The following is an 18,127-nucleotide window of genomic DNA, read 5'->3' on the forward strand; positions in this document are numbered from 1 at the left end:
TCTCATTTAAGGATATATATAATATGTGTTTGATGTGATGTTGACTATTGAATTTCAACGTCATTAAATTCTCACCCCCCCCAAGATTCTCACACAACTGAACATTTAAACAGATATCCATTTATTACGTATTTTATCTAAAGAATTTATTACAAAATATTGAATTCTGCCAAGCCTATTTATCTATTTGTGCTCTTCTCCCCTGGACCCAAAACAAACATTCAGGGGCCCGTTTACCTGTTGGTTCCCACATGCCAGTTTTACAGTGATCTTGTTTCAGCATCCTGAAACACACCAGCTGTGATGAAGAAAGTTATTGACAGAACAATTGCTATACTGATGGGTACCTGTTTATATAAATTGCTTACCCAAGACATCAGTCAAGATTAACGTCTGATAGTAACATAGAATTGCTGGGTTGGGCTTTTTTAAAACAGAGGAGAAACTCTACTCCCCTTGTTTTTAAGGGTCTTTGCTAGTGAAAAAGCTGCCATCTGTTTCTTAGTGGTTGAAGTGTGTTAAGGGATACAGCTGTATCCCTGTCTCTCAATCTGTTAAAATTTATGAAGGATGTGAGGGGACAGAAGAGGGTCCAGTTGTTAGTCAGGATGTGGGAGCCTGAACTTATGGCTGTGGTAATTGTACCTGTCCCTTATTCATAGAGCCTGTTTCTCCGGCATGTGACGATGTATTTTGCTATCCTAGGTTGCACTCGGCCCTGGATGAATGATGCCCCAAATGAACAAGATGAGAATGCAGATTCTCCTAATACTTTTTGTTGAATGAGGCAACAGGGTCTTTCCCCAGGAGACTCAACCTCTAACAGAAACTGTCTTTAAATTTATTGGGGGTGGATGTATGTGTGTGATGTTTTTCTGCGGGTCCCTCGAAGCTGCCCCCCTGCAGGCAGGCCTAATGCAATGTAAATGACCAGGAGTGGCTGAAGGAACAGAGCCCTGGAAACCAGGGGCCTCGCTCCAGCTGTGAAGCAGAGACCCCCCCCCTCCCCCGGGGCTGGGGTGCTGCCGTTTGCAGAGGGTCCCCCCCACCCTTGCATGCTGCTCCCCCCCCCCCGCACTGCAGGTGTCAGCACCCCCCCGGGTGCCCCCGCCCCGCCCCGCAGCGGGGCCGGACCCTCCCCTCCCCCCCGCCCCCCTCAGATCGTGCGGGGCCACAGGACCGCGGAGAACGTTCCAGGCCCTGCGAGCGCTGCGGCACCGGCAGGGAGAGGACGGTACCCGGCCGGCGCGGGGGCTGCCGGGAAGTGTCGTTCCTGCCCCTACAGGCTCGGCTCCGCAGTCGCAGCAGTGAGGACTACGATTCCCGTGGTGCCCCGCGCGAGACTTGGTACCGCGCAGGCGCAGTGGGGACACCGGCGCCGCTGTATGGTTGTGGTTGGGCTGCGGGGGCTGCTGAGTGCAGAAGCCGCAGCAGCGGGGCAGAAGCCGGGCGAGGTAACGGGCGGAGCGGGGTGAGGCGGGCTGTATGGGGGGATTCCCCCCCCGTGCGCCAGGGACCGGGGAGGCGGGGCCCCCCAGGGTGGGAGAGGGAAGCCGGTGCCCCGGGCACCCAGGAGGGCTCGTGTAGACCAGGCTGGGAGGGGGCATTGCCCCCCCCGTGAGCCCTTGTTACGGGCGAGACATCGCCCCCCCGTGATCCACGGGACGGGGCGCGCGCACACCACCGCCCCCCGTCCCATGAGGGGGTCCCGCTTGTGGCCCCGGGGGGCGGGGGTGCAGGGGGCAGTCAGGGCCGAGGACCCCTCCCCGGTGTACGCTGCCTGCAGGGGGAGCGGGGCTGCAAACGCCCTGTGTTAGGAAGTGGGGGGGGGGGGCACGGTGGCTGCGGGGGGGCGAGCTGCTCCCGCCCGCAGATCTGCCTGTGCGTTAGCGGCGCCGGGACTGTAGCCCTTGGGTGCCGGGTGCGGCTGGCCCCACAGCGGGAGCTGCCGCGGAGATGATGGAGCTGGATCCAGCCAGGTACCGCGGACGCTCTGGATGCGAGCCGAGGCCTGGCGGCAGCGAGCTGCAGAATCGTTCTGGCCCGGCACAGACACACAAATCCCGAGGCAGGCAGGGGTGGGGGCAAGGAGGAGGCCCATGTGTTTTTTCCCTGGATTCCTGCTTCCGTGAGTGGATCTCTCTGGAGGGGCATAGTGGGAAACGTTCCGGTTCTCTGTCAGTAAATAGGTTGTGAGGTAGCCGGGGGGGTGTCTGGGGATATTAGAGGCCAGGTGGGTGGGGTAATACCTTGTACTAGACTAATTTCTGTCTCTCTCATCAACAAAAGTTGATCCAGTAAAAAAGATTACTTCACCCACCTTGTAAATCAATAGGGCTGGTTGTAAATATGAGTCAAAGGGCATCTTACAGAAATAGCCTGGATGATGATCTTTATGCAATTAATATGAGAAGGTGGTGGATGTTACCGCATATGATAGGTTTATGGTCCATTGCACCACACCACACCTGCTGATACATTTTTCTGGCTGCAGTATGATTTAAACTGACCTCTTCATAGTGACTTGTTTTTAAATCAATAGCTATGGAGATATAAAATGTAATGCTATGGGACAAGGTGACTTCAAGGCAATCTGCTTTATGGATGAATTTGCTACTTATCAAACATAGCAGTCTGAAAAGAACAGCAGGCCAAAGCATTTCTTTTTAAATAAATGTACAGGCAGGGTTGTAATCTAACGTAAATACATTTTAATGCTTGTATGCATTTGAAGATGAATAGTACTTGTGTGGGAGAAGAAATTATCTTTAAGAATAGCCTTTTTTCATAGTGTCTGTGGGTACTGTAGATAAGACTGACAATGTCTTGTACTAGATTTGCAGAGATGCATGCTGTATGCCCTGTGGGTTTTGAAACTAGCATACTGTTTTGAAATGCTAATATGTAAAATTGCACAATCAAGAAAATAGCGCTCTGGGTGTTTGATATTGAAACATTTTGAAAATCTTCTAATTTGCTAGAATCAAACGACTGATATCTAGCCATTAAGATTACATAAGGAAAGAAATACTTGAAAATTATAAGTGGGGGAGATGTTGTAGTGGCCCTTCTGCATTGAGTCACTTTAGTCTCATGGTTACATTGAGATACCCTTTAACTAGCTCAGCAAGGGGTTTATGTGCTCTCGGATCAGTTCTCCACAGTGCCTTGTGGAGTAGTTTGGTCACGTGTTATAGTAGGATTTCAAAATTGCTGCCCCAGACCTTTAGTTAAAAAGCTTCCTGTAAATCATGTAGGGTTGTTTAGAGTGTAGGATATATGTTTTTTAAAGTGGGATTTTAATTCTCTTTAGATTTTTCTGAGGTGAAAATACAACTGTAAATCCTGGCGTTTACGGAAGGAGAGGATGAAAGACATCGACCTAGGAAAAGAGTATGTTATACCCAGTCCTGGGTATAGAAATGTGAGGGAGAGAGCCGGCTCGGAGCAGGAACGGTTGAAATTCCAGCAAGCTAAATATAAGGTCAGTTTCTCTTTTCCACTCTCCATGTCTGTGTGTGGCTGCTTAATAAATTACATATCGCAACCCCTGTTTTGCTATGTCAGGTTTGTTACCATGAAGGTCAATGATGGACATTCTGCCTCTTGCATAGGAGCCGTCATTGGATGGCACACTGTACATATATTAACCTCTAGTGCAAAATTGCACTAGTGGGGAAGACTAGCGCTTAACAGATGCTCAAAACTGAAATAGATGTTTTCAAAAGTATTAAATAAACTAAACTGAATATGCCAACTATTCTGACAATGACAACATTTATGGGGCTATCTATTATAATTGTGATAATATAAAGCCGAGAGAAATCTGTAAGCACAGGTCAGATTTAACCATTGGGATGATGCTTCTGAACACAGAAGCCACAGAAATGGCATGAAAACATAAGAGTTCTTGGCTAATCATGCCCCAGTCAGAGCTAGCAGCTTAAAGACATTCTTAATCATGCATTGCGTTTTTCAGGATTATTTTCCTGAAGCAGATGTTTAACTTGCCTTAGTAGTAGGAATTGTTTGTACTTAGCGGGATGAATTAGAATCTTTTATTATATCCGTATACCACTACATATCTCTAGTTCTTTACTGTATAGTGCTGATTGTGTTTGCTGTGCTGTACGTAGAAGTATTTAACTGTCCTTGCCAGTTAAGAACCAAACTCTGGCATTGGCACTGCCATTCAGCTGCTGTGCTAATCTTCTCCAATATTATCTGGACTAGTGAGTTTGTGATGGGTTAATAGGAATGGAGTTATGCATATGTATAGCTAGCTGGTAACAGTAACAGGAACATAAACACTGCAAGACAAATCTGTACAGAAAAAAACAACTACTCAATAAATCTTGACAATCACGATCCACTTTTGTGAAAGGTGTAGCTCGGGACCAGTTACTTATGCCAATTCAAGTTAGATTAGGGATGTTTACTATGACGACTGACACTTTTGAAATCTATTGGGGTATATCTTTTTCTCAAGAACTTTTTTATCTAAATGCTAAGGAAATAAATAGTAGTTTAAACAATGAATAAAATAAGTGATTAATACTGCAAACATGTCTTGCTTATATTTGGATTCTCTATTATTTGTATATGCACACAATACGGAACTCTGGTAAACTTGCTAATTTGTCAGGATTCATAGTAAACACCCTCGAAAGATCAGCTGTCTGAAATCCCCCGTGTGGAAAAATAGGTGGAAAAATGTCACTTGTTTTTTTTTTTTTTGCATGAGAGAAGTCTATAAATGTTTGTTTTTAAAGCAAGTATTGAGAATGTTGTTGTAAAGGCTACCAGACATTTAATATTAATCTGAACTGTGTTTTTACATGTAAAGTACCAATAAATATGATCGCTGGCAATAAAGTTCCTTTTTTGGCAGTTGGTTTTAACCCTGGCTAAAGCATTGCACTACTAGAGGTTGAAATGTTATTGAATGGTCTGTTCTGCAGTGGGGCAGACTGCTGAGTGTACTTGGATTCTCCGCAGTTCTTAGTTTCTGCACAGTCTCTGTGACTCAGCATAATATCAGTAACAGACATTGTTCAGGGCAAGTCAGAACATCTGACTTCTGCTTTAATGCAGGCAATGATGCTGAAGCAGGGCCCCTCTGAAGTCATGGTGCAGCTTCTGAGCAGCAGTGATTACGTTATTATGATTGGTTTACAACCCAATATACATTATCCAGTAGCAACTCTTCGCTGTCGAATGGTGGTGACAACAGTGTTGCCATTGGTGGGGAGCCTTGTTTCTTTCTTAGCCAATGGATTTTTAGTCCAGCTGTAGCCATATTAGGATGGTTCTTCTGATTGGCCTGCATCCTAAGAATATGCTTATGCATAGGGTAACTCCTGCAGTGAGGCTATTAAAGCTGCAGTTAGCCCACTACACCTTGTACTGATTGGGATGTTGTGCTTCAAATTATTCTCTTGGAACCCCTGAGAAGAAATACGCTTTATGGTCATTTTGCTTTGAAATTCACTTTGAGCTCTGTTCAGGATAGTCTTTGGAGATGCACCTCTCTACCTGGTCCCACTGAGGCGTTCCCTGCTGTGCGCGGTCAGGAAAGGCCATGCACCCTCTGGGTGTTTGGAACTTGAGGGGTGCCTGCTGTGTGGAACACTCTGTTCTCAGCCTTCCGCTCAGGGTTCCACACTTATGGCTGACAAAGGGACAAAGATGGGATGAATAGTCCAGGGCTCCAGGCTGGACAGGGAGCAGTAGGGCTGGTGTGTGTGTAAGTATAAAAAGTCAAAAGTTTTAACAGAGAAGGACAAAACAAGAAGGGCTATGGTAAAATTAAAAAAAATCAGAAAACAGGTAAGTCTCAAAGAGGGGACAATAACATTTAGAAGAGGCTGGTGTAGAACAATAGTGTGTGTGTGTGTGTGTGTGTGTGTGTGTGTTTTTTTTTAAATATACCTGATTTGAGGGTGGTTGGATGTGTGTTTTTTTTTTAAACAAGATCTGGTGGTTGCTTGTCTGTCATTGTTACGCCTTTTTTTTTTTTTTAGAGTGTGAGTGTGTGCGTGCACACGGATTGCCTAGCACAGTGGAGCCTGGTCAATAGTGTCCAGAAGACCCAATCAGATAGTACAAATAAATAATGTGAGGGTCTTGGCAGAGAGCACTCAAACAATTCTTGGTCAGTGTTGTTAAATGTAGAACAAACAATGTGTACAGAACACTTTTTTTTTACTAAGCAATGTCAGGTTTTGTTGTTGTTTTTTTACTAAATTGCTAAACATTGCTAATGCTGGCTGGATTGCTAGATGTTTGTAGTTTTGTTGTTCCTAATTACAACACAGTTGTAAACGTATGGTGTGTGAAACTAGAGTTTCTGTTCAACAGAATTGCTGCTACAAAGATCTGAAATGAAAATACTGAAATGTGGCGGTTCAGAGCTGTACTGCGTTGAAACCAAGCCTCAAATGTACCACAGTACACATGTTGCAAAGTCTGTAACCAGAGATGTTTGCACAGCTTTTATTCTGAGAAGAAGATGGTGTCTTCATTTCCTCTTGTCCGTGCAGAGGGTCATGAAGGCATGTACCTCCTGTCCTCCTGGGGTGGGCTGTCATCTTCATTGGCTCTCATAAGTAGTGGGAGCTGCAAAGTAAGTGGAATGCTGAGTAATGACACTGGCCTCCTTTCGTAAAGTGCTTTAAGATCCATAAATGAAAAATGCTATGTAAGAACTAGGTGGTGGCGTGAACGTTTGTATTTATGTCTTTTATTAGTCACTGGTTTCTCATGCTTCCAGGCAAGGCTGCAGTTACACCAGACCAGATTTGCCTCTGAGTGTGTCTTTCAAGTTCTGGTTTCTATATTTCTCCATGCGCTAAAAACTGCTTTTAAGAAGCAGCAGTTGTGCACATCCTACTTAGTAAATTGAGATCAGCAAAATGTTCACTTATTGTTACGGAGTGTGGGGGAGTTCGGCCCTGCACCCCTCTTTCGGGGACCCACAGTGACTCTTAAACCTTCTGTTTTACTAGCTGGCTATTGGACAACAGGAACACAGGTTACAGCAGAGCTTGCAGGCACAGTCAGGACCCCTCCACCGAGTCCTTCTGGGCTTTCAGGGTGCTTGGATCCTAGCTAGGATACCCTGAATTCCACCCACACAGCCCCAAGCCCAAACTCAAACTGCTTCCCTCTTGCCACTTCCTTCCTTTTTCCCCTTCCCGGGCAAAGGTGTTGACCTTTTCCCTCCCTTACCTAGCTCAGGTTACAGGCCCTGGCATCGTCCATCCCCTAAAGTCCTCCCCTGCTCTCCCACTCCCCACACAGACAGTCCCTACTGCATCACACTTGTCTCCTAAATAAGACCTTTCATGGGCGAAAGGATGGTGGCTGTGCAGTGACTCATACAAGACCCAGGGGCTACTGGTGGATATCGTGTCAATCCCGGGTCGCTTTCCAATCCTGAGCGTGTGTGAAGATTCTGTGTCCTTTTTGTCCTAGAGAGTTCCCATTCGTGTGCTGTTATTCCATCTCCTCCCAGAGCTTGGCACTGTGGCCACCAGTCTTTTGTCAAAAGAAGGCTGAAGGGGCCATTCCTAAATCTATAGGGAAGGCTGGTGGGAGTGAGTATAGCTGAGTGAGTTACTCCTTTCACAAAAGCTAAGGGTATCATGCTCACAGCACTACCAGATCTTGGCTGCATGGACAAAAAGAGATTGTCTGTCTTTTTAAGAACAACATGGTATTTGTCGCAAACAGGATTCCTGAAATACTAACTCCCAGTGCCCTATCATACAGGTAAGACTAATCCCCAGGGTTTCCTGTTACCTAATTGAGGCATTGTCATAGAAACATGGACCTGTGAAAAGTGTTTTGGGAACCTAAAAATTAAAAGAAATATAATTCCAATGAAAGTCTTATTGAACCAAGGTGGATAAGTGTTTGTAATAACCAATTATACATGTGCTTTTGCCACACTGGATTTTTAAAAGCTATGTTGTAGAAGAGTCCTTAATGTTTTATTTTGTAAGGTGCATTAAACACTTCACTTTGCTCCTGTACAAGGAGATGCTGTGTTAATTAGCACCACTGTGCTTCACAATGTTTAATTTCCAGATGAAGGATGCTGCTTTCTGGCGCTAACAAATGTAAAGGTAGTTGCTGGGTTCCACAAACAATCATTTTACTGATGCTAAAAAGCCATCGTGTTTTACCAGATTAAATATATACTGGATGTTTCAAAAAGTCCCTTTAATATCCCACTAGAATTTAATACATGAGTTAGTATCCCTTGTTCTCAAACTTCTTAACCATGTACTTTAAAGTGTATCAGAAAGATGGCATTGCTTGTCTTCCCTTAGCTGGGACCTTATTGGGAGTTGTCTGTGAAATCCATTGCAAAAAGAGACCTGTTACAAGGAATGGAAATAATTTTACATTCCAGAAAAGCTTTAAGGGCTATGGTAGGAAGCAATTTATCAGGAAGGCCTAAAAACAAAAGCATTTTGGAATAGTGATATGTAATACTCCTGGAAATTCCTGAGTTTGAGTTGCCAGTTATTAATTTTTTAAGCAGTAATTAGTGTGTAAGTAATATTAAAATTTATCTCCACCCTGATCCAATACACTCTGCTCAGGCTTAGGGTACACAGCAGCTGGGAGTGTGCTTCCCCATGTGGGTAGGCAAACACAGCTCCTCTTCAATTATCATGTTAAAAATAGGGTGACCAGATATCCTGATATTAGGGACTTTGTCTTATATAGGCAGCCTATTTATCCTCCCACCCCCATCCCATTCTGATTGGTCACCCTAGTTAAAAATAGCAGTGTGGTAGTGACTCGGGACGGCCACCCTAGTACATACCCAGAGGATGGGGTGGGTTTGTATTTGGGTGGCTAGTCTGAGCCACTGCTGCCGCAGTCACTGTGATTTGTGGTACTCTATCTCGAAGAGCTCGTGTCTCTCTGATCCATGCTGGGAGGTGTGCTCCCAGCTGCCACGCAGATTTGCCCTTAGGCTCTTTGCCACGGGACCTGGATATGGCTGCTTCTCAACTGTGGCACAAACACTGGTGTTTGGTGCTGCACCCTCATTGATTTCTTTCTGATCAGAGTGACTTATCAATAGAACCCACTAAAAATATGCAGGTAAAATCCATGTTGCTAGGTTGGAGTTGGTGGAGCCCTAGAAATTCTCTCTTCAACATTCTCCCATTCTCCCCATTCCTGTCCAGGATTTCTTCCTGAATGCCCTGTTGGGGGAAGGCAGTTTGGCTAGGTAGGCAAGTTTGCAGGCCTCGCAGGGGTAGCAGTGAAGATCTGTAAAGCTTAAAGAAAAAGGTCTTGAGGGCTGGGTTTCAGCATCTCATTTTAGGTCCTGAAACGAACCAAGGTCCTGCCTACCCTAGGGAAGCTCCTAAAATTTCTCCCTGTTGCTGACACCCATTCACCTCCACCATTGGGCTGGTCAGTAGTATTGGGAGCCTGAGTATAGACTGGCCACTGGCTGTTGCCAGCCAAAGCATAATCTCAGACCTACTCTGAGCATAAAGCTGATCAGCTGGGCATTAGCAAGACTCCTATTACATATGCTTGGAGCCGTACAAATAAATCTGCAAATTTGACACCATCAGCTCAGGATTGAACAAAGACTGTGAATGGCTTGCCAATTACAGAACCAGTTTCTCCTCTCTTGGTTTTCACACCTCAACTGCTAGAACAGGGCCTCATCCTCCCTGATTGAACTGACCTCGTTATCTCTAGCTTGCTTGCTAGCACACTTATATATACCTGCCTCTGGATATTTCCATTACATGCATCTGAGGAAGTGGGTATTCACCCACGAAAGCTCATGCTCCAAAACGTCTGTTAGTCTATAAGGTGCCACAGGATTCTTTGCTGCTTTTACAGATCCAGACTAACACGGCTACCCTCTGATACTGACATTCAGGTACTGAGGGGGAAAATGACCAAATTCTATGGGGAAAATAGTGATACACACATTTTCCAGATAATCTTTTAAATACTCAGCACTCTTTAAAACAGTCTCTGTTCCCATTTAGTCAGTGGACTCAAATGGGCTTTAGAATTTGTTCTGAGCTGGCATTTTTTATGTCTGAAGACGTTCCTGTGTGACTTTTTATTTGTAGGTGATGTTTGAAGCTAATCCTGATGGATTAGCTGTAGAAATAGGGTGAAACGCCATTGGTGCCATTTATCAGGATTACATACTTGGCATGAAGTTCTGAATTTGTTTACTTAATTGCCACCCAAGTGAGCAGATCCATCAACATTTGGCGGTGGTGGAGGCGATAAACAGGGGCACAGTAAACGTGGCTGTGTTTACATGTATGCTTCTTGAAAACTTGTTGATAGCAGTCTGTTCTGCTACTTTCACAACTATGCTCACCAGCTAGAGGCATTTGTTTGCACATGTAAAATACCCTCCATTGTGATGAGAGATCTTTGCATTAACTTGCATTTAGCAAGTTCAGATATAAAGTTTTCTAGTAGTTGACAGTTTTACCTTCTCTTTATCTGTCACAGCTTAAGTAGAGTAGAAGTCTGATTCTGGTCACTGTCTCATAGTTCAGTTAGCTCATAGTACAGCTAACATAGAAGAAAAATTGCATACGAGGCACACAGTCTAAAACCTGCAGCCAGAAATCTTAGACTTCACATCTCATACTGTAATAATTAAATTTCTGGGTGTTGGAAATGAATGAATTTGTTTTCATTCTGCACTTGGAGATTCCGGGACTGCAAAGAACCATTCATTTGATCAAAGCATACAGTAGGATACAGGGATATATAAGGGTATGTCTACCTGTAGTTAAACACCCGAGGCTGGCCCATATCAGCCGGCTCAGGCTGTGGGGCTGTAAAATTGTGGTGTAGACATTTTGGGCTTGGACTGGAGGGTTGTAGGTTCCCCAGGGCTCGGGCTCCAGCCTGAGCCCAAATATCTACCCTGCAGTTTTACAGCCCAAGACCTGCAAGCCCGTCAGCTTCCTCTGGTCAGCTGCGAGTGTTTAATGGCAGTGTGTACATACCCTAAGATCTTATCAGAGTGTTAATTTTCATCCATGAGTGGAAAAACACTCATTCTTAAAAAAACCATCTTTTCTTCTGCCAAGCACTTAGCCTACACCTCATATATTGGAGGGAAAATTCCACTCTTGTTCTGTTTCTGGTCTGCTAATGCTAAGAGGAAATTGCTGCAGTAGAGGAGTGCTAGTCCAGCAATTCCTTCTGCTGGACTCCCATTGCTCCAAGAAACTGTGCTCATGTCCCGTAGACAGAGGGAGCAGTGTGTTGACCGGAGGGAGTGGATTGGTTCTGCCATTATGGTAGCTGCATATGTTGTGCTGTCTTGCTATAGGAGGCAGGGGAGAAGAGACAGAGCAGAGAAGAGACAGTTAGTGAAAGTGAGGTACAGAGACAAGGCAAGAGGGAAGATGACAGACAGGGGGAAGTATTTTGGGATGTATCCTACAGTGGGAGACCAAGAAGATGAACTCTGAAGGAATAACTTGGAGGGAATAGTGGTTCTAAAAATCCAGGTTATGTCTGCTTTTCTCAGTTTTTTGACTGCCCAGTAGTAGAGCTTCTGCACTACTGTCAGGAACTGGATTACAGTTCATTTATTAGAACGTCCGTTCTTACCAGAACAGTCATGCACAGGGGACGCCTGTCGCTGATAGTGCGTGTGGGGGGTAGAGAAAGTGGTGTTTGCGTTCAAGAGGAAGGAAATAGGAGAGGAGGATGATACCACCATCTGTTTTCTTCAGTGTTTTATTCTTAAAGCTCTGAGCGTTGCTCTGCCCTCTGAGAGAACTGTTCTACCGGCCTCTGAGCAGTTGCACTAACCTCAGAGGACCTACGGTGTGGACCTCTAAGGCAGGGGTGGCCAACCTGAGCCTGAGAAGGAGCCAGAATTTACCACTGTACATTGCCAAAGAGCCACAGTAATATGTCAGCAGCCCACCATCCACTCCCCAGCGCCTCCCACCTGCCAGCAGCCCCCACCAATCAGTGCCTACTTCCCCCCCCCCCCACTGCAGTCAGCTGTTTCACAGGTGCAGGAGGCTGTGGGTGGGAGTGGGGAGGAGCGAAGGCATGGCAGGCTCAGGGGCAGGGGCCTTGGGGGAAGGGGTAGAGTGGGGAAAAAGCAGGGGGTTGAGCAGTGAGCACCCCCCCAGCACATTGGCTCCAGCCCCGGAGTCAGTGCCTAGGTAAGGAGCCGCATATTAACTTCTGAAGAGCCACATGCGGCTCCAGAGCCACAGGTTGGCCACCCATGCTCTAAGGCATAGACAAGTGGGGAATGAGGGCAAGATTATTCAGTTTAGATATTTGTACTAGCTCAACAAAAACATGTAACAGACTAAGACACAATCCCCCTTCTTCCCCCCTTCTTTCTGGATACACTCTCATGCCCTCACCTGTCATATGATACATGGATACAAAAGGCTTTAAGAAGCATGAAGTAGAATTTTTTTTTTTTAAATTCTTTTCTTAAAAAAAAATACCAAGGCTATCAATGCTGCCTTTGCTGGAGGACTGCCCGGATGTCTTGAGTGTGTTTTCTGGGAGTGCTCTCATCTTTGATTGCAGCATTCTAACTCCTTCATATTCATTAGAGACGTTCTCTCTCAAAAATGTTCGCTTCTCATTAGGTTTAAATAGATGTTAACAAAGACAAATTGCCCAAAGCCCATCCCCTGAAGTGCTCAGCATTGACTCTTGACTTGTTTGTGACTGCAGAACTAATGAACTGATGACACCATCTTCTAGTGTTTGATTAAAAAAAGAAATCAAAGATTGGAAACTCTCAGGCCTTCTAAACTCTTCATAAAGATTCAAAAATGCATTCATAGTATGTCTCTAAAAAGAGTTTAAGCCTATTATGGTGTGTGTGTGTGTGTCTTTTTTTTTTTTAAGCAGATAAATAATTACCCCTTACTTCCCTACATACCGTAGAGTGTCAGCTGGGAAGGGAATGGATCCAAGGCACACAGCTGTAGGCCAAAATTCCCCCATGGTCCCACTCGAGCAAAAAAGACATTGCATCTCTCTCTTCCCAAGGTAGATAGCTCAGTGTAGGCGCAAATGAGGTTATTCACAAAGTAACAAGAGAATTTGTTGTTATGGGAGAAGAAATTGATTCTGTTACAGAGTCTAGACACACAGTTTACACAGATTATCCATGGCCTGGAATAGGTCTGCTGTTTGGGTCTTTACAGCTGCTGTTCTACAGATAAAGAAACTTCTTTCCCTTCATCTGAACCACAGCGTAAGACACTGATGCATGTAGTCAGACTTGCCTCTAGTCTTCTGTCTAGCAGTGCTCTGTGCGCCCCCCATCCCAATGTATAGTTTGCTTTTTAGCTGTTCCTACTGTGCCAAGTCTTCTCACGTGGCCTCAGGTCCTAACACAGAGCTGGAGCGTGTGCCCTACATAGTGAAGAATCCTATTCAACTTGTGCCTCCAGCGTTTTTGCAACCATCAGCCACGTTAACCTAAACTACAGGCACAATTGGACAAGGCAGAAACTTTAATACTTTAACTGCAAGAATGTTGTAGGTACCTTAATGATCTTTCCAAATGTTGTTTGTACCATTAGCTACGTATTGTAAAGCACTTCGGATAAAAGCGCTATATTAAAAAGAACTGCACGGCTCCACTAATTAGGTGCGTGGCCCTTCATTCTCTTGTGTGCGGCTGCCCAGACACACACCTTAGAGGGAACTCTGCAGACCCCAGTTTGAGAATCTCTGTTCTGGAGTGTTTACTTCTAGGAGATGATTTCCAGGCTCCTGCAGTGAAGAGCTGATCCATCTTTCTCACGTTCCAGTGAGAAAAGCTGCATTAATAGTGTCACGCTGTCTAGAGTAGCTCACAACTCAAGAGTTCCAATCTCAGATCTGACTATCAGAAAACAAGGCAGACACCCCAAACTAGAGCTGTATTCTATAATTAGGTTTCACCAAGGCAGTAACAAATGTGTACTCCTGGATTACTATATTAGTCTTACCATGGAGTCACAAACAGTTCTCTTAGGGTCTCCAGCACATCTTGCCGCCCAAACAAACTAAACTTTGTGATGAAAGGTTATTAAAACCAAAAATCACCTTACATTGTGTAGCATATAGGATTAACCTACTAACTTATAGTTTAAGTATTTGGTTTATTGTAATAAGTTTATAGATTTATATAAAAGTAAGGTTGGCTGTAATGCAAGGGACCTACAAGCCATATTCTGTATGTTGAGCTAAGGCAAAGTTAGTATATCTGTCTGGGACCTTTCACTCAGCCCACGTCCACACTACAGGGTAAAATCGATTTTATTAAAATCGATTTTATAAAGCAGGCTTTATAAAATCGATTTTGCGCGTCCACACTAGGGCTACTTACATCGATGTTGAGCGTCCATGTTCCCTGGCGTCCATCTTTTCCCTGAGCGTTGCACTCTGGGTACCTATCCCACAGTTCCTGCACGGGTCCCTGCCCTTTGGAATTATGGGTTACTAGCCCAGTGCATGATGGGATCAAAGTCCCCGTCCTGGTTGGTTCTGGGTACAGCCCCGCCCCCTTCCTGTAAACGGCACACAGTCAGTTCGCGCTGTTTTTACTGGCTGCAGTGAGGGAAACGCCATTTTGCAGCAAGCATGGATCCAGGTCTGCTCTTGTCCTTGATCGCGAATGCTGTAAATAATTCACGCATTCTCGTTCTATCACTGCTGACCCATGATGCAGAAATGCAAGAGAGAATGCTTGAATGCGGGGACGACAGCGATGACGAACTGGAGAACGAGTTTTCTGACTCCCCGGGCCCCTGCACGTTGGAGCTCCTGACGGTTATGGGTGAGGTTCTACCCGTTCCGCGCCGCTTTTGGGCACGGGAAACAAGCACTGACTGGTGGGACCGCATAGTCCTGCAGGTGTGGGACGATTCGCAGTGGCTGCGGAACTTTCGCATGCGTAAGAGCACTTTCTTTGAACTTTGTGACTCGCTTTCTCCTGTCCTGAAGCGGCATAATACCAGGATGAGACCAGCCCTCACAGTGGAAAAGCGAGTGGCAATAGCCATATGGAAGCTTGCAACGCCAGACAGCTACCGGTCAGTCGGGAATCAATTTGGAGTGGGCAAATCTACTGTGGGGGCTGCTGTGCTGGAAGTATCCAAAGCAATCATTAAGCTGCTGCTTCGAAAGGTTGTGACTCTGGGAAACGTGCAGGCCATTGTGGATGGCTTTGCTGCAATGGGATTCCCTAACTGTGGGGGGGCCATAGATGGAACCCACATACCTATTTTGGCACCGGAACACCAGGGTGCCCAGTACATTAACCGCAAGGGGTACTTTTCGATGGTTCTGCAAGCCCTGGTGGATCACAAGGGACGTTTCACCAACATCCACGTGGGATGGCCAGGAAGGGTTCACGACGCACGTGTCTTCAGGAGCACTACATTGTTTAAACGGCTGCAGCAAGGGACCTACTTCCCTGATCAGAGAATAACAGTTGGAGATGTCCAAATGCCTATAGTTATCCTTGGGGACCCAGCCTACCCCTTGATGCCCTGGCTAATGAAGCCATACACAGGCAGCCTTGACAGTGCTCAGGAGTTGTTTAATTACAGGCTGAGCAAGTGCAGAATGGTGGTAGAATGTGCATTTGGCAGGCTTAAGGCGAGATGGCGAACGCTTCTTACTCGCTCAGATCTTAGCCAAACCAATATCCCCTTTGTCATTGCTGCTTGCTGTGTGCTCCACAATCTCTGTGAGAGCAAGGGGGAGGCCTTTATAGCGGGGTGGGAGACTGAGGTAAACCACCTGGCCGCTGATTATGCGCAGCCGGACACCAGGGCAATTAGAAGATCTCACCAGGATGCTGTGCGCATCAGAGAAGCACTGAAAAGTAGCTTCCTCATGGGCCAGGGTACAGTTTGAATGCTGATTTTCCTTTCAATTGATTGCTGCCCTCCCCGTCTATGCAGTGTTGCTGCTGCAAGATACTTTGCCTGCAGCATTCCTCAATTGCTTGCTTAGGTTACTTGCGAGAGCTGTCCATTGGAAAACATATAATTCTGTATTTCCCAATTATTACCTACCTCCACCATTAGCTGCTTCCGTCTGCTGCTAGGCACAGTACCTGCAACCTTCCTTAACTGCTTTTTTATTGAAAATAAAGTTACTACTATTTGTTACAAGAATTGTGTTCTTTATTTAAAATCAGACCCTTTCATCAATCAAGCATCATGCTTGTTGTTACAATACTGTGCATGAAATTTCATAACTCAGCGTTCTATGGGGGATGGAGCGAGGGAGGTTTGGAGGAAGGGGGAGGGAGGTTTGAAAGAAGAAAGTGCATCAGAGAAGACAGAAAAAGAATTCTCATGGACCAGGTTACGGTATGGCTGCTTTCTTTGTTTTCCCTTTATTACCCATATCCCCAATTGTCAAATCCTGATGCTGATAACTAGCTTCCGTGCAGCTTTCCAAAGCTGCTTGCTTTAGTTCATTACCAAACTACAGTCACACTGCCTTAATAGCATGACCTGAGAGTAAGAATAGGCAAAGGTGCCATGGGAGAAGTTTGGATCATTAGAGGAGGGAAAAAACAGGACACAAAGGGCTTTTCAATCTAATGAAAGCCTTCTGGTTGGAGTGTCCGCAGCAGTGGAGGGGGCTGGTGCAGAGAGCCTTCCCCCACGCGTTCTTACATGCCTGGTTCTGGAAGGTGTGGGACAGGGTGAGTACTGAGGGAGGTTATACACGGGCTGTAGGGGCATTCTGAAACCACGGAGCTCTTGCAGCATATCGCGGAGGATGTCAGTCTGATCACGAAGAAGATCCAGAGTTGCTGCTCGCCAGCGCTGATCTTCCTGCCACCTGACATCATTTTTGGCGTCCCTCCTGTCTTCGCGTTGACTGGCAGCCTCCCTGTACTTTGCGACCAGTTGCTTCCAGTCTCCCTGCAGAGCTCTATCTGTACGGGTTACTGCCATAATTTCGCTGAACATGTCCTCACGCGTCCTCCTTTTCCTCAGTCTTCTTATGATACCCCCCCCACGTAGATGAGAAGCGAGAGGGAGGCTGGAGAAATGTGCAGCTGTGTGTGGGGGGGTGGGGTTTGGAAAGAGTGATAAAAGAATCATAAGAGACACATTTCACACAACCATGCATACAGTCTTTCTCCTCACTGACCTGTGCCTGTTACCGAACCTTGAACATTTTACTTTACCACAAGGTCACCTTAGGATTCCTTTAATACTTATTGCTTGTGGCTGAGGACAGAGAGTTCTGCTCAGACGCAGGTCAGGGGAGCACACAGACCGTGTCCAGAGACAATGGTAAGTTAATAATGGCTAGTAATCCCTGTAGTAGATTGTACTGGTAATCAAGCTACTCTCCTTCCCCGGTTTGCTCTCGCATTCCCTGAACAAGCAGGTCTCCTTGCCTGCGGTTTGCTCGGTGGTTCGGGGAACGTGAGAGCAAACCGCGGCGAAGCTACTCTCCTTCCCCGGTTTGCTCTCGCGTTCCCTGAACAAGCAGGTCTCCTTGCCTGCGGTTTGCTCGGTGGTTCGGGGAACGGGAGAGCAAACCGCGGCGAAGCTGGTCTCCTTCCCTGCTTTGCTCTCGCGTTCCCTGAACAAGCAGGTCTCCTTGCCTGCGGTTTGCTCGGTGGTTCGGGGAACGGGAGAGCAAACCGCGGCGAAGCTACTCTCCTTCCCCGGTTTGCTCTCGCGTTCCCCCAACAAGCAGGATGAATCCGCCCTGTTACAATGGAGACTTTTCTAAAAACCACCTCATGGGTCACTGTTTTAGGAAAGGTTTTTAATCTACTTGGTCAGTGACTCTAAGTACAGGTAGTGATTTGAAGCACCCAGTAAAAAAGGCTTACATTAAACCGAAGCTTTTAGTAAAAAAAATTACTCTCACCAGAGGACGGTCCCTCAGCTTCATTTTCTGGAGTACTGCCTTGAGATGGCTGGCAGGGAACCTCAGTAAGGGTGAGGAAAAGATCCTGGCTGTTTGGGGGGATAAAATGCTCTGTGCTCTCTGCTGGAGCCTCCTCCTCTTGGTCCTCATCATACTGATCATCGCCATCAAATAAATCTTCCGTAGTTGCAGGAATCACGACACCCAC

General features: G+C 46.0%; 1 protein-coding gene across 6 annotated transcripts in view; it reads left to right on the forward strand.

Moving 5' to 3' along the window:
- The first annotated feature begins 1,346 nt into the window (after positions 1–1,346).
- ABCC5 (ATP binding cassette subfamily C member 5) overlaps positions 1,347–18,127 on the forward strand; it is a 79,788-nt gene continuing 63,007 nt past the window's right edge. For 2 of the 6 annotated variants that reach the window (XM_050963762.1, XM_050963764.1), the window contains exons 1-2: positions 1,347–1,454; positions 3,314–3,484. In XM_050963762.1, the coding sequence (XP_050819719.1) occupies positions 3,368–3,484 (117 nt within the window). In that variant the 5' untranslated portion in view covers positions 1,347–1,454; positions 3,314–3,367. Of the gene's footprint in view, positions 1,455–1,988; positions 2,129–3,313; positions 3,485–5,447; positions 5,470–6,378; positions 6,626–18,127 lie in introns of those variants that run through there. The other 4 variants (XM_050963763.1, XM_050963766.1, XM_050963761.1 and 1 more) reach the window with 4 other exon arrangements.

Source organism: Gopherus flavomarginatus, chromosome 8 (genome assembly GCF_025201925.1).
Source record: "Gopherus flavomarginatus isolate rGopFla2 chromosome 8, rGopFla2.mat.asm, whole genome shotgun sequence".
In the NCBI taxonomy this organism is placed as follows: domain Eukaryota; kingdom Metazoa; phylum Chordata; order Testudines; family Testudinidae; genus Gopherus; species Gopherus flavomarginatus.